The sequence below is a fragment of the Lissotriton vulgaris genome, chromosome 3_1 (genome assembly GCF_964263255.1).
Source record: "Lissotriton vulgaris chromosome 3_1, aLisVul1.2, whole genome shotgun sequence".
NCBI classification, from domain to species: Eukaryota; Metazoa; Chordata; class Amphibia; order Caudata; family Salamandridae; genus Lissotriton; species Lissotriton vulgaris.
In genome coordinates this window covers 491,709,739-491,730,829 of record NC_141689.1, presented here as the reverse complement: position 1 = coordinate 491,730,829, position 21,091 = coordinate 491,709,739, and the positions used below count along the sequence as shown (strand labels likewise).

The 21,091-nt window shown below is 45.8% G+C and overlaps 2 protein-coding genes across 4 annotated transcripts in view; one reads left to right on the top strand and one right to left on the bottom strand.

Moving 5' to 3' along the window:
- Positions 1 to 15,697, bottom strand: part of MTX3 (metaxin 3) — a 212,767-nt gene extending 197,070 nt beyond the window's left edge. For 2 of the 3 annotated variants that reach the window (XM_086960730.1, XM_086960731.1), the window contains exon 1: positions 15,592 to 15,688. In XM_086960730.1, coding sequence (XP_086816856.1) covers positions 15,592 to 15,672 — 81 coding nt within the window. In that variant the 5' untranslated portion in view covers positions 15,673 to 15,688. Of the gene's footprint in view, positions 1 to 15,591 lie in introns of all 3 variants that reach the window. The other variant, XM_086960729.1, reaches the window with a different exon arrangement.
- Positions 15,698 to 15,781: 84 nt separating this feature from the next.
- The window catches only part of LOC147726667 (zinc finger MYM-type protein 1-like), a 54,385-nt gene continuing 49,075 nt past the window's right edge, over positions 15,782 to 21,091 (top strand). Inside the window, exon 1 of the mRNA XM_086960727.1 lies at positions 15,782 to 15,928. The gene's annotated coding sequence lies outside the window, so the exon portion shown is untranslated. The remainder of the gene's footprint in view (positions 15,929 to 21,091) is intronic.

The following is a 21,091-nucleotide window of genomic DNA, read 5'->3' as shown; positions in this document are numbered from 1 at the left end:
GCGGTAACTCATGACAGGCTGGAGCGTGCAACCAGGCTATCGGCCATTTCAGTTGCGCCACAGCATAGTAAAGCTCAAAGTTAGGTGCCCCAAGCTCGCCATCCAACAGTGGATGCTGGAGCATGATTAATGCAACTTGGCGCCGACCCTCCATGAAGGGCGGTGCCAACGTACCGTAGGTAGACCAAGGCATCGTCCGCATAAAGCGAAATGATGTGGTATATGCTCCGATCTGGGATGCTCCAGGCCAGAGCACATTGGCGGAGATGGCATGCCAGTGGCTACATTGCCAGGGCAAAAAGGAAGGGGGATAATGGGCAGCCCTGTATGGTGCCCTTTTGAATAATGAAGCTGTTAGAGATGCTGACAGAGCAGTGTACAGGGTGCAGACCCAACCCAGGTACCCCAGACCAAACACCATGGTGGTGAGGTCACCCCATACTTTGAAGAGTCATTTTCGTAGGTGTACTAAAGTATGCATTACAGGGGGTGGAGTGGGGGGGTCGGTTTCCAGCAACTTTCTCACCATGGAACAATGGTTATAATCCCTGGTATAATGTAGGCAGCTGTGGTGTGATGGTGGAAAGGCACAATGCGAAATCATAATGAATGCATTAAAGTTCAGACAGGCTCAGAGAATAGAAGATAAAATGCAAGTGAACCTATATAACCGGTAAGTGTACATGCTTAGCTAACCTCTCCAAAACCAATATCTTGCTACTGCCTGGATTTTGACGAGAGGGTTGGACAACATGACACCTAATCACTTGTAAATGCTTCTTTTAGCATTTGGATACCCTCTTTATCAATGTCTGTTAAGATATGAAAACTATTCCTCTCTCAGCGTAAAAATTGGTCTTCTCTTGAAACATAATATCAGCTACCTAGGTGGCCACAATTATGAACAGCAGCTGCAGGAAATGTGTGAAGTGCAATTAACCAATCTTATATCACAAAACTTCACAAAAAACACTCCTGGCCAATGCTCCCTCTATTTAATTTCCTCTGGGTGGTCCAACAATATGTATTTGAGCACAATTTGCTAGACTATGTGCAGGACCAAGAATAGTAATGATCCACTAAGCAAATGATTGGGGTGCGCGCACCATTGTATCTGAGGGGTGGTGGCAGAGGTGGCTTATAATAGTACGGCGCTGAAGAGGCCCATCAAAAATTAGCAAAAAAACAATTAGCAAAAGAGAAGCAAGTATGTCCACGGTTGATTCTGACTGAGATCCAGTTCTACAACTTGGACTCCTACTGGGCTCTCCTGAAAGGCTGAATAGCTTGTCAGAGGGTGATAAAATGTTCCTCTTTGCCAGTTGGTAACAGACATCAGCCCCTTGATGAAAAGTACTGAATCTCCCAAAATGGGGCAATCGCCAGAGACGCATAGTCCAGAGTCCTGTCTGGTTGGCACTGAGTGGAAACTGTAGTGACCTTCACAAGTTTAAAGATACTTTCTGGTCCTTGCTGCAGCTGAGACAATCACTGTCCAATTGGGAAGATACCAACAGAGGAAAGGTTACCTTTGGTCTCAGCACCTCTGAGTTGTTCACCTGAGTTTATTAGAGGGCACCTGGGTCGCACGCAACCACCCAAAAACCCTCAAACCAGTAACATCTATTATGAGCAATAACAAGTTAAGTCTACTAGGCCAATTTCCATATTATTATGACATAGTCAACTGCCTCACAGATATGTTACAATGAGACTGCACAGGGAAAGTACTCTTCTAATAGTCACAAAACCATTTCAATGTGACTTTACCTCACTGCACAATTATTACTCCTTACATCCGGATTTTCGTACTATACATTTTTCATAACAAATACATGTAAAATCCATTATAACATGAACCTTATATGCAGAAGTACAGGTGGAAATATGCTATTATTACAGTTATTGAGGAAGGCAAAAGGCATTATGAGCCATTCGAAGCCCCCACCCATATTCAACAATGATAATAAATAGAATATTACACTCTACACATCTGCTATGAACATATATACTACACACTAATAAAGAGAGAACATTTAAATAAACATAGAGAGGGTAAAATGAGGTGAGGGCTGTCTGACATCCCTCCTTTAAACCTTTAAAGAAGAGCACACAGTTTGAAGAAAAGTGTGCCAGGACAAATGCGAGGTCACACAAGTGCTTCAGCCTCTTCCGTACTCAAGCCCTTGCCCTGTACAAGCGATCCTTGGTAATTGCGTCAGCATTGTATTAAGCAAGACGTGCTTGACCAAATAGTAAACAAACATTGGCAAAGCCAATGGGTCTGAAATTACCTGCCGGCCTTTTGGCTTTGTTAATCCTTGCTTTTATTTCATCATAGCTTCATTGTTGGGGGGAGTTATAGGGTCCTTGTCAATATAAAAAATAAATTGCTTAAAAGCAAAATATGGTTTTGTCTCAAAAAGCTCACATTGCCTTGGTAGTCTTCAGCATTAACGGTAACTACTATTTATGTGGATGTGCTTATTATAAAAAGTAGAATGGCTTCACTTACTGTAAAATTCAACAATGTCTGAATTAGGCTGACCATTGCCTGTGCTCTAGCTCTAGTAGGCAGAAGAAATAATGTCAAAGATACAACAGACTAATGAATGAAGAAGACTAATAGAAACCCCCTATACGTAGGTATGTAACATTATTATAATGAAATCAAAAAGTCTTGCATAGTGCCAGGCCTGAAAAATAATTCCCCTCTTTGCACTCTAAGTACGCGAAAATGTACTCCATTTCATTGTACTAAGTAAAATAACTTATCTGATTGGGTGAGTGGAAGAAGACATTGCTAAAATACACTAGCATATTTCCATTCGAGGTATATGGGGCTACTATTTTCAAACATGGAGTATGTATGAAATACAAGCAAACATATCTACAAAAGTTCAAACTGTCCTTGCATTTAATTTAATGTGGCAACTCCACTTTCCTCTTTGTCCATCCACTTAACTCTGTACAAAACTCTAGAGCAGTGATACGGCCCAGGGAACGCTTGCAGCCCTCTTGACCTTCACATGTGGCCCCCCAGGTGAATAGCAGCATGAGATGCTGTTTAGTTGCTGAGCACTAATATTCAGAATTTTTCTTAACTAAACAGCCAAACATTTATTAACCTGCAAATAAATGTTTGCCTGTTTATTTTTAAAAAAAAATTAGACCTCCGTACACAATCTCTGACCCACCTAGGCTCCTACCGCCACCATGCTGGCATCAGTGCGGCCCTCGGTTACACCACAGATTTGGCCCCTGGACAAATGTTTTTTTTATTTTCTTATATTTTTTTTTCTTTATTTTTTTTTCTCTTTTTTTAGTGGTGTGTCCCGGGTCCCGTGAACAGCCCACATCTAAGAGTGAAAACTGCACGCAAATAGATCGCAAAGCCCCACGGGCTCGAGGTTTGGCGTCTGAGCCTTAGAAGTGCTGTCAGCGGGAGTGTGTAGGGCAACATTAAAATCAACCCCCATCAGGAGTAGAATGGGGCCCAACAGGAGCAGTTTGGATAGCAGCTTGTAATAAAAATCAGGGGAGTCGGTGTTTGGGCCATACACACAAATTAGCTCTATCTTCTGATTAAGCAGTGTGCCTACCACTATCACGTATCTGCCATCGGGATCGGAAGTGACCGAGTGACTTTTAAAGTGTAACCTCTTATGTATAAGTGTAGCTGTGCCCATTGCGTAATTGCTGAAATTCGCAAACAATCTATTTGGGTCCCATGAGGAGGCGAACCTAGCGTGATCGCTAGTGGGGACGTGGGTTTCCTGCAAGAAGGCCACATCAACCCCGTGTCGGAGCAAATAATGAACCACCTGCCATTGTTTGCGCGTGTCATTCAAACCGCTGACGTTCCATGTCGCCAGCGTGATACCTCAAGAACAATCGCTGTAACCTAACTGCGCCATTTTAAAGCATACCAATCATGCCTAGGATAAAACCAAGTACGGAGCCCATCTGTCGTAAACTGAGAAAAAGTATTCAAAGCTACAGTGCAATGCAATGCAAACAATACCTCACCCTCCTCCACCCACCCAGCATGCAAGCCCATCCGGAGAGGCAATACCAATTGAATAACAACGTGCAACAATACCAATGGAGTGTCAATACCAGTAAACAGTGTAACAATCATGGTACATGTCGATATCTCCATTACAATCCCAAGGTGTACACCAAAGTGGGGGGCGTTAGCCCTCCAACAGCCTAGTAACCCAAATGAACATTATATACAACATATTAATCCTCGATGATCCTGCCTGCATAGGAAGCGTGCGGCATAGTGAAAGGCGGCCAGTCATCAACAATCAGCCATGCCCAGAGTTCGAGAACAAATCCACACTGTTCGCTGAGCCACTGTGTGGAGGTGAGGCAGTATCCGTTTCCGCAGGGCCTTTGTTGTTTTGTTTATAAGTGTGGCAGAATTCTTGAGCTTCAGTAGGATTTTCAAAAAAACTTGCTCGACCATTCACCTCTACTCTTAGCCTGGCCGGGTACACCATACCCTACTTCAGCCCTAAATTCTTTAACGTTGCCTTCACCCCCAGATATTTCCTCAGAGTGTCCTGAACCATAGCGGTGAAGTCTGGGTACAGCGACAGTCTGGAACCCTGCCAGGAGAGGTCGCCTTGTTACCGTGCTAGCCTCAGAGCTGTCTCTCTGTCCCGAAAGTTCATAATGCGTGCTATGATGAGTCTAGGAGGGCAACCGGGGTTGGGCTGGGGGCCCATCGACCTGTGGGCGCGCTCCACCACAAACCCAGAAGTGAAAGATTCCTTCCCAAAAAGGTCTGTGAGGATTGTTTCTACTAATGTGTCCATGCGTTTCGCGGCTGTGGACTCCGGGACACCCATCAAGCGTATGTTGTTTCGCCAGCTGTGCGCCTCCAAATCTTCGTTCTTCGACGAGACTTCCTTCAGGATTCTTTCCATGCGGTCTAACCTCTTCACCGATTGCACCCTCCTATCTTCTAGGTCCGACGTCCGAGATTCCACAATGTCTAGTCATCTTATCTAGTCATCTATCATGTGCTTGGATGTTGGCTCCCAGTTCCGCCGTGTTTCTATCCAGGGCGTCGAAGCGGACACCCAGTGCTTTAAACCCTGCTCTTATTTCCAGCAGTAATGGTTTAAGCTGGTGCGGGACCTCTGCCGAGGTAGATTGGGGTTGCCCGCCTTCTGCCATGTCTCCGGACTGCTCCCCGACAGATTCTGGAAGCTTTTCGAAGGGGAGCACACACTGCTTCGGATATTTGCAGCCCACGTTGCGACCTGTCAGGTCAGACCAAGGGCAGCGACCCACTAGCTCTCAGAAGACTTGGCAAGTAGCGGTGGGGTGCAGGGGAGACACAAGAAATGCAACAGAGCAAAGGCCCGCCTCGTTACCACTTTTAGCAGGTTGTGTATATAGCTAGGCACAGTGTGCGCCCGGGTGGGCCCTCAACTGGGGGGAAAGGATGGAGCGTCTCCCCCTCGCGTATGTCTCCTGCAGGTAAAGTGAGGCCCACACTAACAGAAGCCGTCCGTTAAATAGCTAGGTAGTGGCTTTGGTGATAAACTGCACAAGGATTAGTGGATCCCCACCCGAGGCCGCCGTAGAATTGTGGAGAGGGGGGGACCCACCCGTGCACGTCCAGTGCCCATCGATATTTTGGGCCGTGTATGACACCGGGAAACAGCCAATTCAGGGTTACGGCCAGTAGAGCTTCAGCTCCGAGCGGCCATCCCGAAAACGGCATAGCCACGCCCCCCAAGTAATTCGCCCCTGGACAAATGTTTGTGAGTACCCATGCTCTAGAGTAATTAGGAACATTATTAATAGAGATTATGAATTGTGGTTTATCTGTTGCTTAATAGGTTTTTCAAAGTGCACACAGTCCATGCACACGTAGGAAACATACAGTGCAAAATGCCAGTTTACCCTCATTCATACCCCATTCAACTGCAATTTGATTGATTACCATTTGAATTTGATTTCATATCATATAGTTTAAGAAAGGAACACACTCACTTTAAATATATATACTTAAAATTGCCAAATGATGTCTTTGGTTTTATACAGTCTAAATAACAGCTAGTCAACAAATGTAGCAGGGGTGTTTTAATATTTGAGTGGCTGAAAAGACAAAGTCTCATATTTCATTCTACACTTGAAGAAGAAGGCTGGAGTTCATGTAAATCAGAGGTGCCTCAGCAGAATACTCCTTCCTGTCTGTAAAAATAGGGCATGAAAGGTGTTTCAGTCGCTGGTGTTTGTTTACCTGAGAAGATGGCACTGCAGCAGCAAAGTGTTACAAAATGCAGCGCATTAACCATACTTAACGTTTTTAGGTCGAGCATCGAGACCTGTTGTATTTAGTTTGTGGACTGAAAGCCCGCCCACTACTTTTCACTTGTTTGTTTCGGTGTTCTTTAACCCCTTCCATGCTGATGACAGAACGGTTCCGTCATCAGCATCGGTTGAGCTGTGCTGATGACGGAACCGTTCCGTCATGACTCCGCCCGCGCAAGGCGGAGTCAGCACAGGCGGAAAATACGCCTGCACGCAAGGGGTTAAAAATCCTTGCTTGCTAGTGGTCAATCCTTCCTCTTTGACCCTCCTTTTTGTCTTCTGTTCCCTCCCACGGAGCAGGGACCAGGTACTGTATCTTTACGCTTTGGTTGTTTATCTGTTCATTTGGGGGGATATTTTTTTTATTTCTTTCTTGCTCATGTTACACTGTGGGCACATGTTCAGCTTCCGTGCTTATATTTTATGGCAATTTCGCTCTTGACCCCCTCCTTTCCATTGTTGCTGCCATCCTTCCTGCACCTCCTGTTCTGTTGCTTGTTTTTTTATAGCTTTTTTTTTACAATTTTGGATGTTGACCGTCAATTTTGAGTTGGCCTTCTTTTGGTAAGATATTAGTTTTGGGCTTCCTTTTAAGGGGGATTGGGCTTGTTTTTTATGCTTCTCCTGTCTCCTTCGTTGCTCCCCAGTAATTGTTGCTTGTCCTCTTCCTTTCCACCACACTAAGATGTGTTTTCAGAGCAAGGACTGTGCATTTAATATGCCATTATTACCCAGAATTGAGTGCTTTGCCATTTTAAAATACATGTCAGGACTTACTAAGCAACATCAGTTGTCTAAATCGGTCTGTCCCTTCTCTGGTTACTTTACATACCATCTGCCTAAAGGGTAAAATGGCAGCAGATACCATACTGCTTGATCTCTGATGGTTGGGTTAAAAGGTATTGGGCTGAGTTGCATTTTTTACAGGCAGGTGTCAATAATATACACTGTACATGACAGTACTTGTTGTTCATTGTCCATAGAAGAACAAATTCTAATGTATGGGTTCAGGATGCGTGCTGTTCAAAGATCCTCATTTGTGTTTGATTTAATGGCCTATATTGTCGCTCCATCTTTAATGGGAATTTTGGTTTGCTGCATAGTTCCTATTAATATTGTTATCAGGGCTGGGATAGAAGTGCTTCTCAGTTGATGTTTAAAAACTCGCTTTTAATATATTCTTTTGGTATAAACTGATGTACTAAGGTGAAACATTTCTGAAGGTTAAAAGAAATGCACATTCTTGAATTTTGAAGACACCTCATCATACACCCACTACAGCCCTCGAAAGAAGTAACTGCAATTATGTATGTTGCATGATTGCCATGCAGATTGTTTTCTGTGCTCGTAGCCTGCCTGGGCTTTTAGAGCTAGGGCAAACCCTTGGCTCGACTCATAGTGTAGATTCGTTGGCTCACCCATTTTTTCCTGCACCATCGCAACCCTTGAGCATGGGAGCGGTCTCTTGCCCAGTGGGGAGCGGCCTGCGATGGTCTATGCATATGGTTACTTCTCCCTCCACTTTGCAGAGAAACTCTACATGATTCGGATGGAGGAATTCAGTGAGGCAGTCACAGCTAAGAAGAAAAAGTGTTCCTGCCACCCTCAGGGCGATTTTGTTAAAAGAGAATGGTAATGCCACCCTGGTTAGTGCTATATGCCATGTACGTGCTTTTAATCTCTGTGTACATGGGCAGGTATCCTGGCCACACTTTAACGGGAACTTAGTTCCTGACCTCGGGGATCCCTCAACTAAAACCCCAAAGCAGGCCTCAAAAAATCTCAAGGATGAGATGCCACTCGACATTATGAATCAATATAGATTTCAAGTTGCCCACAAAGATGGAGCCTTGTGGGATGCAGACTTTTAACTAAAGTCACAAGTAATAGCAATGGCAGTAACTTCCTTTCATCAAAACAAACTCCAATTCACCCTGTCCCAGTTTAACACCTCTGTAGTGTGGGTATTTGTCAACAAAATCAAACGTTTCCAGTTGGTGAAAAATGCCCATGAGAGAGTGGTTTTTGGTCTGACAAAACATACAAAAGCATCAGCAGCCTACACTGGCTTCCAGTAAAAGCCAGAATCACACTCAATATTCTCTGTCTTACATATAAATGCATCGAAGTCACAGCTCCCAAATGCTTACTTACAAGAAAACAATTGCACCATATACTCATGGTCATCAACAAGCAGATATTGAGCAAGAGATGACTGACGATTCTCAGTGGCAGCTTCCAGCTCTGAACAACCTAGTCAGACAAATCCACCACTCAGAATTGCTGATATAGTTCATTGCAGAGTCACATCTTTTTTAATCTCTATGTTTCTGCCCCACCACTTCCCTCTGATTACAAATAGCATATATCCCTCCTGTTCACTGTATAGCATAGACACTGGAATTGTGCAGCTGAGACCTTTGCTACGTAATTATGGGTTTACTGCATTTGCCACAGGTATCATCTGTTACATAATCTGCAGATTTAAAAAAAAATGTTTTCAACTAAACAGATCAAAAGCTAGTAAAAGAAACAAGCCACGCATAATGCAATATAGTGACACACGCCATGCAAAGGTCACATTTCAGTTGCCGACAGCGATCTTCAGGTGTTAAACTAGTACTAATGAGGGGTGGGTTTTACCTAGGTACTACTGAGGCCCACTCCTGATGAACTGAAGAAGGGCTCTGGTTTGACCTACAAAAAAACATACCTGACAAAGTTCAATGTTATTCAAACAAAATGATTAAAATATTTCTTTAATTCTTCCTGCATATTCAAGTTACAAAATGATAGTCTATGAAAGCAGGTTTAATTTCAAAACCTCCTGACAAGGCCATTACATTACACATAAGTAATATATGATACTGTTCTCCAGTACTATCTTTTATTAAAAAGAAGTGCTTCTAGTTCGGTATGGACACAATAGCACCAAAACTACAGACTACAAAAAACAAGCATTTACAATGCAATAGGTCTCGCAGCATTAAAGTTTGAGTTTTTGGCATTGTATATAACAATCTTTTGCATAAATTCTTTGTTATAGTCTATATTGATGTTTGATGATTATTTGGAAGTTGCTACTTGTTGTTGAATAGCTAGCAATGCTTTCAAACATATTTATAGTCATTTTTTTTCTGCGTTTGTTAGTTAGTATTGTAATAGTGAACAATGTTATTCATATTTGTGTTGTAAAGTGCAGGGCGCTGTAGAGTGCAGGGTGCTGTAGAGTGCAGGGCGCTGCGGTGCACTGTAGAGTAGGTGCGCTGTAGAGTGCGGTACCGATGTAGAGTGTGGTGCGCTGTAGAGTGTGGTGCGCTGTAGAGTGCGGTGTAGAGTGCGGTGCGCTGTAGAGTGCGCGGTGCTGCGGGGCGCTCTCGAGCGCAGGGCACTGTAGAGTGCAGGGCGCTGCGCGGCGCTGTAGAGTGCGGGCGCTGTAGAGTGCGGGGGGCTGCAGGGCGCTGTAGAGCGCGGGGCGCTGCAGAGTGCGGGGCACTGCGGGCGCTGTAGAGTGCGGGGCGCTGTAGAGTGCGGGGCGCTGTAGAGTGCGGGGCGCTGTAGAGTGCGGGGCGCTGTAGAGCGCGGGGCGCTGTAGAGTGCGGGGAGTTGACAAATATGTATTCACACGCTATAAATCTTTAAAAAGCCAGCTGTCCCTGAACAAGTAAGAACGAAACTGAAACTTACAAACTGCAACAACCTAACGAACTGTGGAAGCGCGTGAGTAAATCTGATTCTGCCGGGGCGCTGTAGAGTGGCGGGCGCTGTAGAGTGCGGGGCGCTGTAGAGTGCGGGGCGCTGCGGGGCGCTGTAGAGTACGGGGCACTGCGGGGCGCTGTAGAGTGCGGGGCGCTGCGGGGTGCTGTAGAGTGCGGGGGCGCTGTAGAGTGCGGGGCGCTGCAGAGTGCGGGGCGCTGCGGGGTGCTGTAGAGTGCGGGGGGCTGCGGGGCGCTGTAGAGTGCGGGGTGCTGCGGGGCGCTGTAGAGTGCGGGGTGCTGTAGAGTGCAGGGCGCTGCGGGGCGCTGTAGAGTGCGGGCGTAGAGTGCGGGGCCCTGTAGAGTGCGGGGCGCTGTAGAGTGCGGGGCGCTGTAGAGTGCAGGGTGCTGCGGGGCGCTGTAGAGTGCGGGGCGCTGTAGAGTGCGGGGCGCTGTAGAGTGCGGGGCGCTGTAAAGTGCGGGGCGCTGCAGGGCGCTGTAAAGTGCGGGGCGCTGCGGGGCGCTGTAGAGTGCGGGGCGCTGCAGGGCGCTGTAGAGTGCGGGGCGCTGCGGGGCGCTGTAGAGTGCAGGGCGCTGCGGGGCGCTGTAGAGTGCGGGGGGCTGCGGGGCGCTGTAGAGTGCGGGGTGCTGCGGGGCGCTGTAGAGTGCGGGGTGCTGTAGAGTGCAGGGCGCTGCGGGGCGCTGTAGAGTGTGGGCGTAGAGGGCGGGGCGCTGTAGAGTGCGGGGCGCTGTAGAGTGCGGCGCGCTGCGGGGCGCTGTAGAGTGCGGGGCGCTGTACAGTGCGGGGCGCTGTAGAGTGCGGGGTGCTGCGGGGCGCTGTAGAGTGCAGGGCGCTGCGGGGCGCAGTAGAGTGCGGGGCGCTGCGGGGCGCTGTAGAGAGCGGGGCGCTGTAGAGTGCGGGGCGCTGCGGGGCGCTGTAGAGAGTGGGGCGCTGTAGAGAGCGGGGCGCTGCGGGCGCTGTAGAGTGTGGGGCGCTGCGGGGCGCTGTAGAGTGCGGGGCGCTGCGGGGCGCTGTAGGGTGCGTGGCGCTGTAGGGTGCGGGGCGCTGTAGGGTGCAGGGCGCTGTAGGGTGCGGGGCGCTGTAGGGTGCGGGGCGCTGTGGGGCGCTGTAGAGTGCGGGGCGCTGCGGGGCGCTGTAGAGTGCGGGCACTGCGGGGCGCTGTAGAGTGCGGGGCGCCGGGCGCTGCGGGGCGCTGTAGAGTGCGGGTGCTGTAGGGTGCGGGGCGCTGTAGGGTGCGGGCGCTGTAGGGTGCGGGGCGCTGTAGGGTGCGGGGCGCTGTAGGGTGCGGGCGTTGTAGGTTTTTAAAGGGATAGGAGCGTTTAAAAACATAATATTACGTGCATAGTGCTCAGCAGAAAACCATGGCGCCAAAAAAATAATGAAAAGCCAGCTTCATAAATAATGAGCATGTTCATTACGAGGCAGCTTGCAAATAATAATTTAAAGCCTGCTTTGGAAATAATGCTAACAGCGAGCATGTTATTCACAAGCCAGATTTGCAGATAATGGTCACAGAAAGCGTGTTCATTCAAAGCCAGCCTCGGGAAAACGAAACTAATGAAAAGCGAAACTGACACTGCACACACAGCAAGCAGCGCGCTCCCGAGGTGAAATCTGACAATGAACAGGCGCGCGTCTGGCTGCTGTCCACATTCCCAAATACGGGTAACATTAGGTCTGAAGCAGACACCATCAATGCTCACGCATTGAGGGTTAGGTCTGCTCGACCTAAAAACTGGATTCAAATAATGTCACCTGAGAATGTATATTTCGCCAAAACTGTCTTTACTCTGGGACTTATAAAGACTGTGTTAATAAAAAACGGCGTTTCTGTGCTTCAGTGTAAACATAATCAAATTAAATCTTTTTTAAAAGTTACTGAAACCCGTTTAATACACCTCATTGTGATAAAGAAAATCGTAAAATGCACAGTGAATTGTGCAGTTATAAAGTCATCGAGTTACAATTCCCTTGGGGAAATTACATTTGTGAGATTGTCTGTGATTAAATCGATAATTTTTACCAAGCCTGTTAGCAATTGACCTTGATTGCTATTGAAGCATGGTTTAGTAATACTTGGCGGTGCGTATATTTCACCTTCTCTAGTATGGAAGCAATACGTTTTTATGCTCGCTATATATGGCTGTGTACAAGCATAACACTTGTGTCAGAGTTTTAGCTTTGCGGTTGCAAAAGTGACAGATGGTGTTCTCCCCTCCGTTTTTCCACCTCCGTTTTTCCAGTTTTGATGGGATTTATCTATGTCGAACAAACTCAATCGCAGCCTTAGGTCTTTAGCTCCCAGGAGGTTGGGAGCTTAAAATGCGGTACAACTTGATTGAAAATTGTGCCAATTGTTCTTGTATTTAGTAGTTCAATGTCCTGGGCTTATAATATTATTATGAATTGAAATGTTTAATGTGCACGAATCACCCCGGGAGCAGTATCTCAGCAGAGAAAGGATGATAGGCAACAGGAATCTAAACATTAAAACAGCTTTGTTTTGAGTAATTTCCTAAACTTAAAATGATCAGAGCGCAAGCGAATGTGCAATGGCAACTCATTAAAGTAGAGCGGGCAATGTATGAGAAAGCCTGCCCCCAGTTCGAGACTTTCTGACCCATGGAATGAATGGTAAGTAGGGTTTTGTCACTAAATCACAGAAGTCTAATTAATTAGGCAATAATTAATATGTTAGGCACATAAATAGCTGGGACCTTTCCCAATCAGAGATTTATGAGTAAGACAACAGGTTTTAAAAATAAGTATTTTCCGAACCGGCAGCCAATGTAGTGAGCGCAAAGAGGAGAAGACACAACCAAAGAAGGAAGGTTGCAAATGAGACGGGCCCCAGTGTTCTAGGGGGCCCCAGTGTTCGTAACAACTTGCAGCTTAGATAGCAATATCTTATTTTCCTAGACCAGAAGGGTATTGCCATTATCCAGACGGCTAATAACAAGAGCCTGAACCAAGGTTTCCCTTGCTGAAAGTGGGAGAAAATGGAAGGCTCTTCTCAGCAAGCGCATCATAGGAGAGCAGGTACCTGTAACAGAAAGAACCTGTTCTTTCATGGTAAGAGATTGATCGAGTCAGATGCCCAAGTTTGTGACTATCTGTTTGGGAGTTGGGCTATGCCTAATTCTGTGGGCCACCAATCGGGGCCCAGAGCTTTTGGACCTTACCGAACAACATAATCTCTGTTTTATCAACGTTCAGCTGGAGGCAATTCTCCATCATCCAAGCAGCTACAGCTTTCACCCCAGCAGAAAAGCCATCTTTCACAATGGCCAGATCTCTGTCAAAGGAGATTGTTAGCGGCGTTCATCAGCATAAGATAGTATTTTGAAGCCAAAGGATTTGACAATCTTTGCAAGGGGAGCTGCAAATATATTAAAAAGAGCAGGGCTAAGACAGGAGCCCTGGGGCGCTCCCTTATCCAGTAACATGGTGTGTGATTTATACGAGCCCAGACTGATGGTTTGGGTTCTGTTGGATAGAAAATCGCCAACCATTGCAGTGCAGTGCCATGTATACAAATCTGTAATCTTCGGAGCAGCCTGGGATGAGACACAGTATCAAATGTGGTGGACAAGTCCAGCAGCACAAGCATGGATGGTTGATTTGCATCCAGAGAACATCTGATGTGGTCAGTAACTGCTAGCAGGGTGGTCTCAGTGATATAGGAGGGGCGGAACCCTGATTGTGACAGATCCAAAATCTTATAAACCGCTAGATAATCCACGAGTTGTTGATTTACTTGTCCCTCCAATAGCTTGCCCAGTAAAGAAATTATCGAGATTGGTCGATAATTGGTGAGATTAGTAGTAGCCATATTGGCCTTCTTTAGAGTCTGTATCATCTGTGCCGCTTTCTATGCTGAAGTCAGTTTCCCAGTATTAGCTAAAAGATTGAATAGGGAGCAAATAACCGAGGCAAGCTGCAAGCTATTTCCGGATTGACAGGCGAAAAGTCAAGACATTTTCCAGAGCTGGTATTGCCATAGGGAAAGATACATTAAGGTTTAGCTCATCACGTACCTGATCAGACATCTTTGATATTAGTCTTTTCAAGTCTGAATATGTCAAGCCCCGTGTCTCTGTCATGCATCAATTGAAGCCTTTGGTAGCTAAAGCAGAGACTATGTTCCATCATGATGGTGTCTTCCGTTAATCCAGTTCCTTTTTTAGATGGAATCTTAGGGGTCCTGGTTTAGCAGAATTCAGATGGAGCCAGCAGCATAAAATAACTGCCTTCTCAACTAATAATTTGTCCTGGAGATTGAACTCTAGTTGGATTTGATGTTGGCTAGTTGACACTGAGAGGCAAAAAGGTTTTCTGTGAGATTGAATAGTGTTATGTTTAGCCAACTACTTGGCTTTAAAAGGAAAAGCCTTGTCCCCATATGAGGAGTTGGTTGCTCTAATTACTTCCAAAAGTGGGAGCGGTGAAGAATCTGAGAGGTTAGAAGCTAATCTTTGAAAAGCATATAACATTGGAGGAATTTTAGACGTCATGTTTTCAAGGTGAGCTTTGAGAGCACCAGCACATTAAATATTAACACCTAGCTACTAGAAAAACTGATCTCTTGAACTTGGCTTCGTTTAATCCCCTGATTGATTTATTTTTAGATGAAGAGACAGCCAATATAATTTTTTGTCTTCGTATTATTGAATTCTAGGCTGTTAGTCGTTAAAACATAACTGTAATTGGTTTAGTGAAATATTTAATTGAACGGTCTGCCAAAGGAACGAACACCTTTCTGACGTCTCACTTTAAGTTACCTATCTCCAAATCTGATTTTTTTACTATCACGAATATGCATCCTCATTTATAAAGCTGAAAAAATATTGGAACTCTACACCCTAGCTTGCACAAAAAAACAGTTTCATAATGCACATAACGCTGACAGCATGGAACATTTTGTATTTAAATGCATCCCAAATTGTATTTTTTCAACCCTGCGCACAAAGTACAACCCCAAAGGGCACACTATGAGGGGTCGCCATATTCTAACAGCCAGCCGAGGGACGAAAAATTACATGTAATCATTAGCTGGTCAGAGACAAATGATTTTGACAACAATAGTGGTCGAATTGTCGCCAAGCTTCCATTCAATCTACATTAGTCTGAAAGAGTTTTTTCTTAATTGAGACAACTTAACAATTCTTTAATTTATTACACATTAAATACAAAATTACTTTCATTTATAGCATTAATAGTATCGGACTAAAACGAAAAAAAGTGTATCGTGAACATCTTTGTTGCTCGTACTTCACGCGCACGTATATGTATGTATTATCTTGATTTACACTGGTTGACCCAATTGTGCAACGAAAAAGAAACCTGACATTAGTCTGAGCCAGAAGCAACCTTACAGCTGTGGGTATTGAAACCTGATCCGGGCTTTCCCAGTAACACTGTAACCCCGGTGTCCCCGCTGACAGACTGCTCCAGTGAGACCAGAACATCCCCCTTACCATCACCCTACGGCCCAATGTCAAACACGAAGAATATTCTAAGGGTTGTTAGCTGTGTTACCATGACGACGAGGCACTCGGGGTGCACCGAAGGAAGTCCCCAGTCTCCTCCCCAGCAGCTCAGTTTCATGGTAGTCGCCATGTTTGTTATCGTTTGACCTTAACCCGGAAGGAGTCTCTGTATTTGATTCAACCCGCCTCTCACTTCCTTCTCCTCTAAAATCGCTTGGCGTTGTTTGGAAGAAAGGAGGAGGAGGTAAGGGGTGGTAGCGGATGCTCAGCTAGGTGGATGGAAATATAAAAGCCCATATGCACAAATCAGTTAGTGGCAGACATGGAAAACATATTTTGGGAGCACTCCATGGGGAAGTGGGAGTGAAAAGCGACAACGCGGAATAGTAAATAGCAGGGCTGAAATTAAACGACGGCGTGAATACGTTGGTTTTGAATAAGGCAAGTACTGGTTAAGAGCGTTATTGTACTTGTTGTGTGACAGTACAAGCGCTTACCAGTAGAACAGACAGTTAATGGGATAGTGCCACTACTTCTCTACAGAGGATTGGTAACTGTCCTGATTTAGCAGGATTGTCTCTAGGGCTGTAAGTGGGTCGAGCCTAAAAAAATACTTTCGTATTTGTATAGATACGAAAGTTTGATAGATGTATGTTGTAGATTTGACGTGTCCATAGCTAGATAGTCGAGATAATGAGATGTGGACAAGCCACGTGGCTGTAATGAACGGTCTTAGACGAAAATAGTATTAAACTGGTTTATTTCTCAATGAAGCACCAGCTCAGGAGAGCGAACAGAACCACCTCCTCTGCTCTCGTCTTCCCCAGCACCTACTATCTCCGACCGAGAATTTGGAACCCAAAGACAGCACGCTGAAGATTACAAAAGATGCATAGAACTATCCAACACAACACATCTTCTTCTCTTAACAACCAAAAAAAACAATACAATAAAAAGATAAACAACAATTTCAATAACAATAAATATGCAGTACCAAATAAGCTTAATAATACATTTCAATCATTGTCACCAATAAAATCGGAACGCCGTTTAGGTTTAGTCCATATTCTTTTACTCTGTAATCTCTCTTCTATTCCCAACTTCACTTCCACTTTCAGCAATATTCACATCCTCTCTACTCCCACTAGGAACAGCATCAATTCCAATTTCACCTCCACATCCAGCAACATTAACCTCTTCCCTATTCACACTGGGAACAGCGTCACTTCCACGTTCAGCAACATTCTCTCTACTCACACTAGGAACAGCATCAATTCCACCAACACTTTCAGCAACATTAACTTCCTCCCTACTCACACAGGAACTGCCTCAATTCCACTTTGAGCAACATCCTCTCTATACACACTGGGAACAGCATCAACAACGCAATCAAAATCCTCACTAAAATTGTTTGTCCTCTGAGGACTATTCAGATCCTTCTCCACACTTTGAAATTTCTCATACAGGTCCTTAATACCTTTTAAAACAGCAATTCTCCTAAGATTCCATATTTTGCCATCACTAAGCTGTAATGCATTGTGGAAAACTTTGGATATTTTTAAAAGTTGTGATAATTGGGTCTGACCTTCCACAGTTTTTTAACCTTAACCCATAAGCCAATTTTCACTTCCAGAGAACTAGAACCTTTGTGGCGATCAAAAGTTTCCTTGTACTGGTAATGTGTTCTAATAGTTCTGACCCGTACAACCTCAATAAGAACAGTGGTAACTGGTATTTGTAACATCCACTCAGGATTACATATTGTTCTTGCTGCTCTGCCTCTCATTACTTCAAAAGGAGTTACCTCTAAGGCTGCATATTCTGTAGTCCTATATGCCCACACCGCTTTAAAAACTTATTTTCACGGTCAGCGCCATTTTTGATAGCCATCTGAACTGTGTTCTTTAACACTCTGTTGAATCTTTCTATCATACCGTTTCCACTGGGATTATACATAGATGTGGTTCTATGCACATCCCCAGTTTTTTTCAAAACAATCCTTAGCTAGTTTTGATAAAAATGTAACCACATTGTCACTGATAACCTGCACTGGTAAACCCTCACTTACAAAGACTTTGTCCATAAACAATAAAACTTCCTTAGAATTTACCTTCTCAACAACTTTAATCGCAGGCCATCTTTAGAAAACGTCAATCAAGGAAATAATATACTTAGCTGGTGTGCCTAATGGTCCCGTAATGTCAATTGCTACAGTGTGCCAAGGTTTCTTGGGGAAGATGGGTTCACACGTTAGGTCTCAATGTCTTCAAAGATTTATCTGAATTGGCACACCAAACACAATTTCTAACAAGTCTTTAAATAAGTATGTCCATGCCCGGCCACCAGTACCATTTTTAAGTCGAGGATCGAAGGCTGCGCTTGCGCAGTCTCCGGTGGGAGATTTATTGATTTGTAGTATGGGGCTTGAACCCGCCTCTCTCTTCCATTGGCTGGCTCCCTAAACGGAGGCCAGCCATTGGATGAGAGGGGCATCACTCAGTTCAAGCCCCGTCTCTTTCGGATTCGGAGGCGTGTTTTTTTTTGCATTCTTTCGACCTGTGACGTCATCCGTCACTCAGAACGCCAAAAACATGCCCCCAATTCCAAAATTTTGGGACGTTTGCGCCCACCATTTTTTTTTTTTGTGTGTTGTTGTGGGGAACAGCCCCGCTGCCACTCAAGGTAAGTTTGTTTGTGGCGTTTTTCGTGCCCGTTTGTGCCTCTGTGCTCCCCTGTCAGTGATTCCGGTTATTGTGCCTCTGTGCTCCCCTGTCCGTGATCGCGTTTTTGTGCCTCTGTGCTCCCCTGTCCGTGATCCCGGTTTTTGTGCCTCTGTGCTCCCCTGTCCGTGATCCCGGTTTTTGTGCCTCTGTGCTCCCCTGTCCGTGATCCCGGTTTTTGTGCCTCTGTGCTCCCCTGTCCGTGATCCCGGTTTTTGTGCCTCTGTGCTCCCCTGTGTGTGATCCCGGTTTTTGTGCCTCTGTGCTCCCCTGTGTGTGATCCCGGTTTTTGTGCCTCTGTGCTCCCCTGTGTGTGATCCCGGTTTTTGTGCCTCTGTGCTCCCCTGTGTGTGATCCGGTTTTTGTGCCTCTGTGCTCCCCTGTCTGTGATCCGGTTTTTGTGCCTCTGTGCTCCCCTGTCTGTGATCCCGTTTTTGTGCCTCCGTGCTCCCCTGTCCGTGATCCCGTTTTTGTGCCTATGTGCTCCCCTGTCCCCCCCCCCCCTCGTTGGTGCACTCCCCTGTCCGTGATCCCGTTTTTGTGTTGCTCTTCTGACCTCCTCTCCGCCCCCCCACCCTCATTGGTGCCTTCTGCTTACCCCCCGGAATACACTCTACAGAACTATACCCACGAACTGCGCACCGTTTAATACAGAGCTGAAAATCCTAAAACCGTGCATACCAAAGTCTTCAGTCAGACAGTCCCTGGTCCGTGCTTCTCCTGTCCCGCCCCAATGAGTCAACCCCTTCCCAAACCTGTCACATCGTACTAGACTGTGAGCACAGCATCTCCCGTCAACATGTTAGCCATGCTTTAAGTTCCTTGGTGCGTGCTTCTCCAACCCTAAACCTCTCCGTGGTCCATTAGCATCCAGCTCACTGGACTCCTGTTTTCGTGATAGTGTGTCCTTGAACAGGACACTGCACGCCCCTCCGTATGCTCCTGGTTGTCTTTAGACACAGTGCTGTCATACTAGGGCACTTAAGACGTGAGATCGTACTTCCACTGGCCGTGCATCTACAGCCCTGCACTCTTATGTCCATGCATTCATAGCCGCATGCCTGGAGGGGAGGGGGGCATAATAGCAAGTACCACGCTGGGGTAGTGCATTCCATCCTGCGCCCAGACACCGTGCTTCTCCAGCGTATGCTAATTTTCACCACTTCATTCCAACCCCTGAATCTTTGCATCCATAATTCTGTTGTGCTAGATCTGAATGAGCTCCAGCACTAACCCGGAGACCGTGCTTCTGCAGCCTTGCACTCTTGGGTCTCTGTACATTTCCAGTCAGTCGTTGTAGGACAGTGCAGCTCCGGACCGTGCCCTAGTATGTGCCTACACAGTCCTGTACCCCTGCCCGGATCTGTGCAACCCACCCATGCTTCCTTAACACCATGAACATGAAGCCATGCGCGTGCCGGGCCAGAGTATCTCCAGCTCCAGAAGCCTGTATCCCTGCTTCCCACGCTGCGTCCCATTCCAGTACGTTTAGGACAGTTTGCATCTTTCAATTACACACCACTAATTGCTTTTACCATGTTGTGCCACGTGATCATGAACGTTTTAGAAGTTACTTTTCACTTGAATTCGTTATTGCCAGGTAGATTCTTAATGCTGATTGGCTAAACGTGTTCATTCATCCCATGGTGACCTGTTTCATTGTGGGCTTGCAGACTGCAGAGGCAGCAGAATTCCAGTCCAGAAACCAGCCTGCCTACAATGGAGGGAGATCTGTGCTGCAACCTGTGCTCTCCGAATGTGAAAAAAATGATTGTTGAAAACTAGATCAGAAAAGAAGAAAGATAAATCTCAGCTGCTACAGTGTTTACTGCATTGCAATTTACAAGTGCATCTCAGTGGATATCGAAGTGTGGCCTGTTTGTTACAGGTGATTTATTTGTTTATCTTTCAGAGATCAGAAAAGCCCTTCTGGTTTTGTTTGTGAATCTTATTTACAGTCCCTGAAACCCCCAAGACCGTGACCGCGACTGCTCCATAGAAATAGCAGTTTGTCAGAGTTTTTTTAGGCATGTGCATGTAATAATACACATTGCGAGTATAGTGTGTACAGTGTGCATTCTTACTGGGTAGACATTACACTCTACCAGCTGCGCTGCCATGCTTTCCTTGCCTCCTGATCACCTGTGAGATCCACGGGTCTTGTTATTCAGCACGGAGGGTTGAAAGTGAAATTGAAACCCGGTGCATTTGATCCGGAGCTCTGCTTCAAAACTTTGTAGAGTTGTGTGGGGTGGGCGCTTTGTGACGGTGATAGGGTAATTTTTTTCTCTGAAGGGAAAATGTCAACAAAACTCTGATTTTCCGGCACTGGTATTTTGGAAAACCCACACCAATAAATCCTACTCAAGTCGTGCTCCCCTGTCTGTGTTCTGGATTTTGTGCCTCTGTGCTCCCATGTCTGTGTTCCGGTTTTTGTGCCTCTGTGCTCCCATGTCTGTGTTCCGGTTTTTGTGCCTCTGTGCTCCCATGTCTGTGTTCCCGTTTTTGTGCCTCTGTGCTCCCCTGTCCGTGTTCCCGTTTTTGTGCCTCTGTGCTACCCTGTCCGTGATTCCGTTTTTGTGCTGTGTGGGTGGCTTTGCGTGTGTGGCTCTGTGTGGGTGTAAATGCAATAGGTCATGCATTTGCGAGTGATTATGCTATTGGCATTGTAAATGACAATGCCATTTATTTAACGATTAATCTATTGGCAATGTAAATGACTGCCATTTATTTATGATTTAAAAAAATGTCATGAGCAATGCCAATAGCTCTACCTTTAATAATGCCGAGACCATTAAATTGTAAATGCTTGTTTAACTCTTTGTTTAG